Here is a 14327-nt window from a genome sequence, read left to right on the forward strand (position 1 = left end):
TTGCATATTAACTGGCATCATTGCATGAAAAGATAGTTCAGGAGAGACAAAGGCAACAGCCAGCAAATAAACATATGCTGGGACTTTTGCACAGACACTATGTTTCAGCTGCTTTTAAAGTATTCCTATCTGAAGAGACCCAGATTGGCTACACACTGTTTTCTACTTTGTCAAAGCAAAAGGGAAAAAAATGAAAAGGATAAATGTCGTGAGTAATGTCTCTAAAGCCACCAACAGCATAAAGTGAATACTTATTTTGCCTAAATTGTTTGAACTACCCCAGCCAAGAAAAGGTTTTAAGTGCCCTACTGGGACAGATGTAAGGCGGCAACAATAGAAGCCACACTAATGCAATCCAGGTAACACAATCCTGTTTCAAAAACAGGGGCCAGGCTAATTACAGCGCTGCTGAGTCAAGTTTCTTATGCCATCTCAACCCACAGAAACAGGTCAAAATCAAATGTTATTCAAACCACCGTCATATCAACCTTCTATATCAGAGCCACAGCTTAAAACCAAAGGAAGAATTTAAAAGCGTAACCCATTTGCAAGTAAAAAAAAAAAGTTTTCATTCCGAGTGGCAAGGTAAGGTTCTCGGCATCATCTAAAGCAAATGAACTGTGTGAGAACAAACTGCTTATAATTTCAAAGTTTGGGGCAATATTGGAGCCAGTCCTTTCTTTGATCAGTACACTTTCTTTTTAACAGATGTAGGAAAAACTTGCTTAAAATAACAAACAGTATTTTGAACAGACATATTTAAGTGAAACAAACAGTAAAAAGATTAAATTTATTTTTAACCTTATTTATGTAAAGACTTTCATCTTCCATCCCAGAAAAAGCAATTATATAAACGGCATATCTGCTTTTTTAGATAAAAACTCTATCTATATCTATAGGCAATATACATCAGTATACAATAAACCTTCCTTACGATTTTGAGTCACACATACTAATACTTTTATACAGAGCAAAAATATACATTTTAGTGAATGTTAGTAAGAAATATTTAATTAAAATATCTGATTGAAACATAACCTTTATAAAGCCAACTGGCAATCAATATTAGGTTTAAGTCTGAAAAACATAGGTTAAAAATCAACAGTTTGTTGACATCAATTATGAAGTTTTTTTGTTGTTGTTAATTGGAAAATGATAAACCCAAGAAAAGTGAAAAAAAAATAGGGTTTGGTTTTGTTATTGTTGTCATCATCAAAAATCAATTATTACCAAAACCCAAAAAGAGACTTTTCGTTCAGCTGTTTATTTCCTCAATGAGATCGGTTAGTCTTATTGGCAACACTCTTTTTCTGACTAGTACAGGATGCTAGTTCTTTTCCTAGCTGACAATTGACAGTATCTATAAACCTTCCAGGCCATTTAACTCCCAATGAGTAATGCTATGTAACAAGTGGTTTATCATACATGTTTCCATACAATGAACTTCAATAATTAAAATGTGAAATGAATATTTGGAATGCGACTTTGCATAATGTGTGCACACAGTGACTTGAAATTGCACCAAACAACTGAAACAGATTTATTATTCTATCATAATTTACTTGGTCATGTCAGATTAGTAATATGGATCTGTTTAAAAACACAATAATTAAGACAAGCAAGATAAATTAATCAACTTACAATATAGTATGAGCTGCAATCAAACCGGGGAAATAACAATGGAAAATCTTGATCCACAGATCTCTTTAAACTGCTTTTATGCATAAATAAAGCCTTAAAGTGTAGATGGATTACATCCAACAGAACCACTGTAGCTAAAAGTGATAATGATTCAAACATTTTTCAAATAAAAGTTAAATATTTATAAGCACCCAACCACATTTCATAAATCACAAACTATTACTATTTTATTTCTGAAGCTTCCTGGCACAGCATGAGGATTGAGCCACAGAAAGCCAGGAAAGAAAAAAAAAATATTCCTTTAGGAGCATGAATCAGACACAAAACCAGAGCAATCCAAGAAACAGGCCTCCAAAAGAACATTCCATATGGCTTTCCCAGGAATCGCAATCTCTCGCACAGCTTAAGTCATGATCAACAGGCAAATTTCAGCCACATGCATTCCTGACCCTCACCCATGAGCGACACAGGGCAGGTGTTTCATTATAATGAGGAATAAGAGCCCAGTGAAAGAAGAGTGGTCCCTACCTGTCAATTATCACTGGATCTGAGGGAGTCTCATTTCGGTTGCCACAGCTTTTCTTGTCACAACAGCGGCTATGAAGCAAAAACGAAAGGATTTAGTACAACCATTACAATGTAAAATCATCATTTAGGCAGACAGAAGGTTCAAATTGCTGGGTTGCAAATGCTAGAATTACCACAAAGCCATACCTGGCAATCAACGGATCCCTAGGACAGAAAATGCTATATGGGTCACCTATGGGTTAATGGCCAGGCTTAACCTCTCCCTGCTCAAAGGAGGGAGGGAGGGAGAGGGGCTCTGGCTGAGCTAAGACTGAGAGCCCTAAGGTGGGGTCTCCCCATCACTGCCCGAGGTATTGGGAGAGTTCACTGGGAAGTGCATTATTACATCTACCCAATGAGAATATTCCAGGTTGTGGGTGGCTCAAACGTTCTTCCCTCAAGATCACATTAACTGTGCGGAAGGCGTCAATAACGAGGTATGAGTGATTTCTCTCCCTCTAGTCATTTTGTATTAAATGGATTCCTTTTTCCTTTCCTTTCTCTTTTATGGGTGGCATTTCCTTCAACCACAGCCTTTCAAAAATCCTATAGCTGTAACTGTTTGCTTTTGAATCATCTCCAGGAGAATAAAGATAAAACACAATAGTTAAGACAAGGAAGAGGCAAGATAAAAGAAAGTGGAGATTTACACCTCTCTGGCTTTTATGGCCTGCTTTGGCCACCGCTTAAGTTTCTGGTGGCATCATGGGCACCGTAATGGTTGATGGCACAACCATGAAAGTGGGTGCTCTTTATTAGAGAAACAACAGCAGTGGGCAAGAAAAGCAACCCCTACCAAAATCCTACCCCAGTAGTGGCCTTCCGGCTGTCAAGGTTGTTGTTGTTGTTTTTTTTTTTAACTGAGATGCTTCTAAGGGGTAAAAAGTTCATGTTTTTGAAAAGTACCCATGGTCAACAGAAAGCTATCCACCTGAAACTCGTTTGCAAATCGAAACAAAGTTTATACACAGGGACACACTGGAAAAGGGCACATCTGATCAGTCAAGAAGCTTGGAAGGTTTACAGATCACTATGCACAAGTAAAATGTGTGTCTCTGTCTCACACATACACACACAAACAAGTGTGTATACACACACTCACCTGTAACTCAGTAAATCATACAGCCTAAATTTAGAGAGCTGCTGGAGAGAACCAAACAGTGAACTTCATTTTCACGACCCAGAAATATACTTCTTCATAGGGAGTGTTTCACCAAAATTGGAAAGTTTCTTTCCTTGCCGTAACTATATCTCTGAGAAGAGAATAGTCTTCCAAATTTGCTATCTCTGTTTCCTTCATAAAGAACAATGGTAAGAACTGTGTCTCCTTTGTCAAAGCCCAGGCTAAAAATCACTCCATCCGATGTACAGGCTTTTACTCTCTCATTCAGAGGGAACTGTTTCCTTCAGGCCTGAGTTCCGCTATCCCACTACTTTGAGAACAGGAAGCCTTAGATAGCAGTAGCTAAAAGACAAGTAAAGAAACAAGTATTGGAAGTAGTGGCAAGTGCAAATAGTTAGAATGTATGCAAAAAAAACAATTTAAAAATTAAAACTCCATCATCCCTGAACTCAGATCCCCTCCATCTACCTTTCACAGGCTTGCCAGAATAGCAGGGTGGTTAAAACAGTGGCTCTGGAAGCTGACAGAGCTATCTGTGTCACCTTCAGCAACGTACTCCACCTGCTAGGATCTCAGTTTCCTCATGTGTCAAATGGGACAACTGCAGCAGCCACCTTCTGAGTGCTCGGGAACAGGCTCCCTGCCTGGCCCTACTAAGGGCCCATGAAGGGCAGCATCATTCTTTACCCCCTGTGTCGCCCTCATCCAGTTCTCTCTTCCTCTGAGTCTGAGCACACCTGTCCTGTGCTTTGCAGAGGCCACAGGTCTCCAAAAGCAGCCATCAACAGACCCCAAGTCTCCTTTGCCCAGGAGGAAAACTGATATGTGGGAAGGCCTATCACTCCTTCATTTTCCTTTTCAAAACAGCAAGTAGTCAACGCTAGCCACACCCTCACTACAGTCCTGCCTGGGCGAAATGTCCTCCAGAGACTCTTCCAACTAGTTTGCTGATAATTGTGTCCAATAATCTACATCTGAAGTCTATCTGATTCCCTCCTTCCCTACTGCCACCGCCCTCCCCCCCCAAGATCCAAATCATTACACCCTGCAAAGGCCTCCCACCTGGTCTGGCTCTGACCCTATGGCAGCCTGAATCAGTGAGATTGTGGTTTCACTGTCCAGACCTCTCACTGGCTCCCATTGCATCCAGAATCAATCCACAAAATAATATGATGCTAGACCACCTCCCAACCCCTGACTTTTCTTCCAACTTGCCCAGCTGTAGCCTCACTGGTCCATTTCAGTCCCTCCCATGTGCCCTGCTCAGTTTGACCTGAGGTCCAAGCCAGCCTCTCTATCTGGCCAGGTGCTCCTCCAACCCTTCTCCAGTTATCTTATCACTACTCTACCCTGAGAGTTCAACCTCTGGGCTCCATACTCAGAGAGCTGTGGCCTGACTCCCTCCCCACTCTTAATCTTAATCAGGTACCTCTGGGTATTTTTTCCCCTTTTGGAGCACGTAACACAATACAAATTACATTGTTCTCTATATTTTTTTGCATTTTTTTGTTACATCTTTCTTCCCCTCTTCTCCTCCCCCTATAAACCTGCAGGCTCCACAGAGGGAAAAAACTGTCTATTTTACTTACCTAACGAGTAGCATAAAGCCTGCAGTAGAATAGATAAGCTCAAACAATGACTGATTGAATAAATGAATGAATGAATGACTTTATGAATGAATGTTATATACTAGAGGGGAAATACAATCCCAGAGAATAGAAGGAGGTTAGATAACAAAAAGCCAAGCAGACGCTCTGGGCAGGTATTGCAGATGTAAGGACAGTGCACCCTGCCCCACTCCACACACCAAACTACCTCCCCCAAGCAAGTGCCACGCTAAGTCTGAGATTCGTCTCTGGACTGAAGCATGGTCCTCATCTTCAACTGCAACTGACAGCAGTCACGTGAATTTAACCATGCCACTGTGCTGTGACCAAAGGGACCCGGGAAAACCAGCAGATGCAAAAAACGTACATGTAGAAGGAAGGATAGAATAGAAAAAAAAACAGGAAGAATGGGGAAAAGAAGAGAAAAAAGAACTAAGGGGCTAGAAGTCACTTAACATTTACATGGAAAATTTCATGTAAAGTATGAAAAAACAGGTTTCCTGTTTCTTGGATCACATCACTGTACCACACACTCATTATTACCAAAATGGGATACCAAGACTTGTGCTGTGCACCTCAGTGGCTACAAAAGTGTGTACAATATGATCCCATGATATATGGATGCACACACATATTGTAAATTCATATGCATGTACACACATGTGGGTGTGTATATGTGCGTACGTGTATACATACAGGCATTTACAGAATTCTGTGCAGCATTAAAAAGAATGAAGTTAACATTTGTTGTACCACCATGGAAAGAGGTCCACCTTAAATTGAGAATTTTTTTGTTTGTTTGTCTCACTTTGTCATCCTTGGTAGAGTGCAGTGGCCTCATAGCTCACAACAATCTCAAACTCTTGGGCTTAAGCGTCTAGCCTCAGTCTCCCAAGAAGCTGGGACCATATGCCCACTGCAATGCCCAGCTAGTATTTTAGAGATAGGGTCTTGCTCTTGCTCTTGCTCAGGCTGGTCTCGGTCTCCTGAGCTCAAGCAATCCACCTGCCTCAGCCTCCCTGAGTACTGGGATTACAAGTATGAGCCACTGTGCCTGGCTATTAAATTGTGAATTGAGAATACCAAGTTGCAGAATAGTATGTATAGTATGGCCCCATTTCTGGGAGAAAAATGAAAGAGAGGGAGAGAGACAAAGAGAGAGAAGAGCACAAGAGAAAGGGAGGGAGAGAAAGAGAGGATTTCGAATGGCCTTCTCTGACTGCCCGGAGCTCTCAAGCCCTCACCCTGCTTGATTTGTGTTCATAGCATTCATCACAGTACATTTTATGTTTATTTTTCTTCTTTTATTGTCTGTCTCTCTTACTGGAATAAAAGCCCTACAAGGCCAGAGTCACAGACCATTTTGTTCACCCCTGTATCTCCACAACCAGAGCTTACCCTGGCACACAGGAGGCCTTTAGGGAATATCTTTTGATTTAAGGAGTAGGAACTTCAAAGAGTTAACTTACTGGGAGTAGGAAAGAATGGAGGATATGCATTTTATTTTCAAAATTCTGAAGTATTCTGCTTTGAATTGCAATATTACTTTCATATCAAAAAAATTTTTAAATCACCCACAAGTGGGGAAGGTAGGTCTCCCTTCAAACTGTGCTGTCATCTAGCCCCCTGTGACTTCCTAGGGCCAGGCAGAGCAAGGCCCTGTCCTTTGTCCCCATAACAGTCTTTCCTGCCCATGGGAGCACCCTCATTTTAAGCTGAACTGCCCCCAATTCTTTCTACTAAACTCAGCAGAACCAAGAAAGGGTGCATTAAACAGGCATTAACCAAGATGGACCAGCTGTAAAGAGAACAAATTCATTTACAAATAAGGCAGAGAAGGCTCACACTAAAACAAGTCAGGAGATGAAACAGATGCAAACACTGAAAGGGAAAGTCACCGTGTTAATAAAAGAACTCACAATGACAATTAAGTCCTCATTACTGTGTGACTGATGGACCTTCACCTGCTCGGAACAGTATTTTTTAGGCTCTCACTATATGTATCAGACACTGGACCAGCAACAACTTGGTATTCTCTCCCTAATGCAGGGATCTACTGGAGGCACATGGAGTTTGCCCCATTTGCTTTGTCAGGAATCCAGAGCAGGATTCTCAAAGCAGGCAGGTGCCACCACGATTCATGTCCCTCCCAAGCCTGCAACCCAAGTGACAGGAGAACAATGCAGCCCGTCACAGGAGTGCATATCTAACACCTGGCATGGTATGTCCACTGTGGACTCTCAACAGCAGCTCTTTCTCCAGCAGTATCATGTGTCTGCCAAACAATATGCACCACAACAGCAAAGCAAGCTGACGAGCCTCTTCCATAGCTGCCTCAGTGTGGTGCATTTCTAGTGAACTCACTCACCGCTGCAAAAACCAAGGCAAGAAACATTTAAATGTTTCTTAGTCTTGAGACCTATGGATCTTCATCTGAGTAGCATGGAACTTCTTCCTAGAAGTAGAGGCTTTCTCAACTGAAGAAAAGCCTTGTTTTAAGTGCTGAGCTTCACAATTAAAAAAAGAAAAAAGATGCCTTACCTATTTAGCCAGAGCAGCTAGAGAATGAGATACATAAATTATCAGAATAGTCTGATTAATAGTTGTAAGGATGACATGTTTTTAAGAATCAACTACATATCATAGACTTATATCCTCTATCTTCCTCCTACATCTTGGAACTTCTTGTTGTTTTGTTTATCAGGCCCAGGTGAAGCTGGAACCCATGATCGCTGACCTACGGATGCCAGCTTCCTCCCACATCTTAAGGTAAATTTTCTATCCTTATAACACTAACTCAAGCAAGTAGCTGAGCTCATAGAGCCCTCCTCTTCTGCCTTACTTAGGACCTGCCCCATCAGTGATTCTCCCTGTCACCATCTCCCCTTCCAACATCAATCCCAGAATACTGGCATCTAGTCCTCCACTCCTACTTGAATCTCCTCTCAAAATTCATTAGTGACCTGGTGCTTTTTCAGTTTTCATGTTCACCTGGATCTCTCTAGCACTTATTATGTGGATAACTCCCCATCTTTGAAACACCCTCCTTTTATTTCTATGCCCTGTATGTTTTCAGATTCTTTTTCCTAATTCTCTAACAGGTCCTCCCTCCTTGCTTAATGCATTTACTCCCCAGAAGTTTCTCTATGCTCTCTCCTGTGCTATTCTCCCACCCTGGTCAAGCCTATCTAAACCCACGACTTCAACTCTCACTTTTGAGGAAAGATGTCTGGAGTTGGCTATCTTTGGCCATGACTCTCTGCCTAGATACAGGTCTAGGGTCTACCCACCTGCAGACCTCCCCACAGAGAAGTCCTGTCTGGACCACCCACAAAGGTGCCCAAACACTTCCTCATGCACCTGCTAAAATCCTCCTCCTATCTTACCCCTCTTGCTACTACCCACCTCCAAGTATGCCCTCCCTTCTCTGAACAGCCCTTTCTAGAGTACAGTCCAGCTGTCTACCAGCAGGTCTCATTTTTCTAGCCATAAGTTCTCTCCAATTACAGTGTCCTCTGGTTTTGCATTCTATAGTGCTTTGCACATAGTAGGAGCTAAAGGAATGAATGAAAGCATTCTTAACCACCACAAATAGAACAAAGTACATTAATATTTTATAGACACTTCACCTCTTCTCACTGTTCTCTTAACATCGTTGCTGAGCAACTGTGTGCCAGGTACTTTGCTAGACACCATGAATACTGCTGCTTCTGCTTCCATTAATATAATAATAACAATAGACATTCAGTTCTTAACTATGTGTCAGGCAGGCACTGGGATAAGCATTTCTGGGGATTATAGCATTTAATTTTAACTATCACAAAATAAGTAATATCACCTCCCTCCCCCTTTCACAAATGGGACAACTGAAGCACAGAGGAAAACCAGGTAATTTCTCTGCCTATAAGGAGCAATCAGTCCAGCCAAGGGACAGACTGTGGGCACAAGTTCCAAAGGCTCGGAGCACTATGAAGGGAAAGTATAGTGTACAGTAGCTCCCCCTTTCTGTGGGTTCAGTTTCCATGGTTTCAGTTGCCCACTGTATAGCACATTAAGATATTCTGAGAGATCATATCCAAATAATACTTATTACAATAAAGTGTTATGGTTATTCTATTTTAATATTGTTATTCTTCTCATACTGTGCCTCATTTACAAACCCAACCTGATCATAGATAGGTGTGCATAGGAAGGAAACAGTATCTTTAAGGTTTGCTACCATCCAATTCTCAGTTTTATGCACTTAGAAATATCTCCCAGGGATTGGGGGACTACTGCATACAGGATTTCATAACAATGAGATTCCACTCAGGCCAGGAGCCAGGGATGCTCCCCTGAAGAAACCACACAAAGTGGGAATCTGAAGGATGAGATTAGAATAAGCTGGTAAAGGAAGAAAGAAACATAGGCATGTCAAGGGGCCAGGTCAGCATCAGCCCTGGGAACTCATAGACCTACAAGAAACCGTGGACTGATAATGGAAAAAGAGTACTTTTCTAAACTGAGCACAGGGAACTTGGTTCACCGCCCAAGTATAGTTTCTATATCCTATTCACATTTAAACACAGGATTTCAGGATTTCCTTATAAGCAAACTCCCTGTGGAATCCTACTCTCAAAAATCATTTATGGGGCCATATTATTTAAGAACTTAACCACTAAGTATTAGCAAAATGTAGTGACAATTGGTGAAACAGATTCCAATTTACCAAAAAGGCAGAAACTCAGAATTCCATAGAATGAACTCCATGTCATCAAGTCCAGGAGATTTTGTCTCTGAGTGGTAATAATTACAATCCAATAATGACTAGTCCTTTATCCAGCCCATTCAGTGGGGTCACCTTCTCCATAGAACACAAGAGATTTTTTTTTAATTTGCAACTACCTGAGACACAATTCTCTGGTGTGCACGTGCATATGTGTGTGTGTGTGTGTGTTTTCCTTTGCCTGCAACAAAACAGAATCATACCAAGCCCTGTCTCGTCAATCTAAATTCTCTGTGTCTCCTTCACCATAGCCAACACACTATAAATACACAGCTTTTGTGACATCAACGCAAAGTTTTATTGTGCCGTTAGCTTTGATAGAAAGCACTGCAGAAAGTTGTTTAGAAATTAAATATCTAAATCAAGCTATTTTAAAATCCAGGGCCCTCACTATTTCATGTCTGCAATGAAGAAATTTCATCTTAGGGAGAGCAAGCTGTCTTTCACACCATATGGCTAATGGTGGTGCATAGCAATTAGCCAGCCTGATTAATGGTGAACAGACTCTAATTTTATGCTTATAATTGAGCCTGCATTTGCACCCCTGGTGCAAATTCAGCACATCCCAACTTCCACTTACAACAGGCAAGAAATCAAGAGAAATAGGATGGTGTGGAAAGTGAGAATTTTTTTCCTAAAGCCCCCTAAAGAGCATCAGATTTGCAATTTAAAAGACTGTTAGCCACACAATAGATGACAGGTTTGTGTAATAGGGTCATGGCGGCCTGGTAAACAAACAGTACCCCTTACACATCTATAGGCAGCCAGGAAAACCGTTGTAATCTGTAACATTAGCACGATGACATTTTGAATATGCCTTTTTTCTCTTAGCCAAGCAGTACAAACATCATCATTTGCCTTCAGTGGCCTGAAATTTTTATTTTTGCTATGTTTATGTTTCTGAAAAACAGAAAGAACATCAGCAATAAAGCACACCAATCCGCATAATAAAGTACTTTGGACCAATGAATTTTAAAAACAAGAAAAATATAAACTGCATTAATGGAGGGTAGGCCTGTGTGCGAAAGGCATAATATATCTTTAAGTATTTCAAGAACAGAATTATTTCTAGCACAGTCCAAACATGTGCAAATATAAGATGCAAATCTATGATATATAGATATTATTTGGTCTATTGGTTGAGATCCATCTTCCTGTCTGTTTCCTATTTTGCTAGAATAACATATAGTAGAACATGGAAAATTCATCCTAATGACATGCTAATTGTAAGAAGCTAAAATAGAGATATGGTCGAAAAAATAGTAAGATGAAGGAGGTCGTGTTCTAATGCTTTTCAAAATACATTTTACTCATTTAATTCCGAAAGGTGCAACTCACTTTTATTGTACAATTGTTATATACAGTATAACACAATTTTTGCCTAATGATCCAAGAAATCCATGACCATATTTTGGGGGTTCTGCTACTGCTTTAAAATGAGAGAAACACATTTTTCTAGTTTTTGTAATAATTAAGAAGTTTAACAAATCACTGAAGTGAAAATTTGCGAAACTTCTGTATATTTTAGAACAATATATTAGAAGTATGTTTTTTTCAAGAAGGAAAAAATGAAAATGTTCTATACATACAGAATTGTGGACATAGATGTTAATATTTAGGATTTTGCTCAAAAGCACAGTAAGCCGTTTTTATTTTATTTCAACCTGTAGAGTTTTAAGGCTGCTTTCCCCACAAGTCTGTGATCACCAAATAAAGACCACCCATGTCAAGGCAGCCACCGAAGCCCCAGATGAACTGGTCAGTGGCAGTCAGCAGCCAAGCCAGCTTTGTGCCAGGAAGAGCCTGCATGGCTAGCAGAGCAATTAGTAGCCTTCCTCTGATGCACAGTGGCATCTTCGTGCTTTATCCAATTATTCAGAATATATTGGGAACAAAGTGTGGTGTTTTATGAAGAATAAGAATGCAAGTTAAAGGCTGTTGCCTGTTCTACTCCCCCACATGTGGAAGCCAGGCTTTCATGGCCTCAACCCATTTCCAAATGTAGCTTTGGACTGATTGAGGGCAAAAATAAAGACAGTCATTTGTGAGTAACATGAATCTTACACCCTTTAGGGATTCATCTTTACCATCCTTCCAAAAGCTCACTACCTCTGAGAAATATTAGTTACATTGTCAGAATTATCTACAGGGTAATGAAGAGATCAGATGAAAAGAAACAACTCACACTCAGTTTCCAGAGAAGAGATGCTTAGGTACAGATGGTTATACTTTTAAGTGGGAGAATGAAAAAGGGGAATGATAACTTTCAAGTTTTACCCAAACAGAGGCCTCTGCTGACATCAATAGAACTCTTACTCACTTTACTGGCAATGCAGTGGAGTGCATATATTAACACCAAAATGGTTATATTCTATTTCATTCATTTGTGAGGGAGAAGGGGAATGCGATGCTTTGTGCCCATTAACAGTATCATATCAAAACAGAAATGTATGTCTTTCAGGATGAAATCTGATAAATAATTGAGAACTGCCACAAAGCCTGACACTTTACAACTAGATACTCACATCCTAACATTTTGTAAATTATCGAATAGAAGCAAAAGTATACCCCAAAGAGGCCTAAGTTTACCTTGGTTGGAAATATAATTAAAGGGAGAGGCCCAAGTGTTTCTTACCTGCACATGATCTCGTGAGTGAGCAAGACTCGGCACATCTCTGGGTTCTTGTCTTGGCCTTCATACACTATGGCCTGAAAGCAAAGGCATGATTTTAGCTAAGAGTTGTACCAAGTGGCAGAAAACACAGTCTCACAATTGAGTTCTTGACCACTTCACCACTACTGAGGGCCAAATAGCTTTCAGAAGCCAAAGGCCTCTTCAGGCTGATTGTTTCAGAAGCAACCCAAATGGAAGGGAATGAGCTATGTTCCCCAGGCCCTGTCAATACCCGTCATCATCATGCACACCTTGGGACCAGCATGTGGCATGGGCTTTTATTGTCAAGACAACCACCGGCTTCCTTTTAATACAATACAGAATAAAATAAATCTAATCAATACGGTGGCAAGCCCCGGAGAGCTTAGCAGATTGGGATACTATTTGTTTAAAATATAAAAAGCCTATGGAATTAATTTTTAAATGCTATGGATTTGTCTCCCCACTTGACTCTGTCCAGGGCCAGTATTTAGTATTCTAGTGGTAAGGAGCAGAAAACAAGTATGGGTGAACCTAATGAGTCCATTCACTAACTGTGTCATCTTTAAAATGAGTCATCAATCAGGGAAAATCCCTCTTCCCATAAACAGGCTGAAAACATGTGCTCTCACTCAGTGTACAGCCACCCAAACAGGAATACTCTCAGGCATATGCTGTGTGGGGGTTTATTCCACAGAGTTATCTCCCTACACTAAGAAGAATTACATCTGACTCAAAATATGGAGTACCAAACCATCTCACCAGCTATGATATTCTTGTCTATTTTTTATAATATGTATATAAATGTCTTGCTTAAGGACACCAAGAAGGTTCCTGGGACCTCAGCTTCCTTGTGGATCTACATCAGTGGTTCTCAACCTTCCTAATGCCACGGCACTTTAATACAGTTCCTGTGGGTCGTGACCACAGGTTGAGAACTGCTGATCTACATGTTAATATCAGGGCAAAAGAAAAACACAGCTATTAGCAGAGAGAGCAGTGCTCTGTACTGGGATACGTTTAACTAATTTAACACCATATCACTGCATAAAACTAATATCACACAGCTTCAAATTGTTAATAAAATTACTTTCACACATCCATATAACCCTCAACTTCTTGGTGACAAAACTACTAAAATTAACCAAAGACTATTCTTCTATAGAATACAGAGATATTGCAGTGGCTAACTTGTACTTAGCTCTAAGATGCTTTATTTTTGAACCTAAGACTTTCAGAACCTGTGAAAGATGGGTACAGCCTAAGACCCATTGTGTACAGATCCTCAGAGCCAACTGTGATTATAATATCTGACCATGTTACAAAACAAATATTGCAACAAATTAAAAAATGAGGAAAGGTACTTGCATGAACAGAAAATATTTCTCTACCTTTGGCCCATCAAAACCATTCTGCTATGACTAACCTATCATAACCCTGTATTTTCTTAAATGTTTTTCTTTGACATAATTGTAGACATACAGAAAAATTATAAGAATATATAAAGAATTCCAAGGATACTATTTACCCATATTTTATCAGATTGCCCAAATATTTGCACTTTATTAAATTTGCTTTATTCTTTTCTGGTTTTTTTTTTGCCTGAATCATTTATTAGTAAATCATAGAAATGTCCTAAATACTTCAGCATGTCTTTCCTTAAAACAAGGAATTCTCTTCCATAACTCAGTAAAATTACCTAAATCATAAAATTAACATTGTTACAACAATCTAATACGCAGACACTAGTGAGATTCACCAACTACCCGGTAATGTTCTTTACAGTAAAAGAAAATTGAGTACTGCCTTCTGTGGTCGTCTCCTTTCATATAGAACATTCCAGAATCCTTGGATTCAAGTCAAATCCTTGTATTTCACTGATATTTTTAAAGAATACAGACCACACCTGTGGTGCATCTTACAAGGATACATGTGAAACTCGGTAAATGTAGAATATAATTGTCTTAACAC

The 14327-nt window shown here is 40.0% G+C and overlaps 1 protein-coding gene across 9 annotated transcripts in view; it reads right to left on the minus strand.

The window, feature by feature from the left end:
• Positions 1-14327, minus strand: part of EBF1 (EBF transcription factor 1) — a 406628-nt gene that overhangs the window by 379176 nt on the left and 13125 nt on the right. For all 9 annotated transcript variants that reach the window (XM_053566782.1, XM_053566781.1, XM_053566779.1 and 6 more), the window contains exons 5-6: positions 12339-12412; positions 2170-2238 (exon numbers count right to left, since the gene is read on the minus strand). In XM_053566782.1, coding sequence (XP_053422757.1) covers positions 2170-2238; positions 12339-12412 — 143 coding nt within the window. The remainder of the gene's footprint in view (positions 1-2169; positions 2239-12338; positions 12413-14327) is intronic.

Source organism: Nycticebus coucang, chromosome 17 (assembly GCF_027406575.1).
Source record: "Nycticebus coucang isolate mNycCou1 chromosome 17, mNycCou1.pri, whole genome shotgun sequence".
Taxonomy (NCBI): domain Eukaryota; kingdom Metazoa; phylum Chordata; class Mammalia; order Primates; family Lorisidae; genus Nycticebus; species Nycticebus coucang.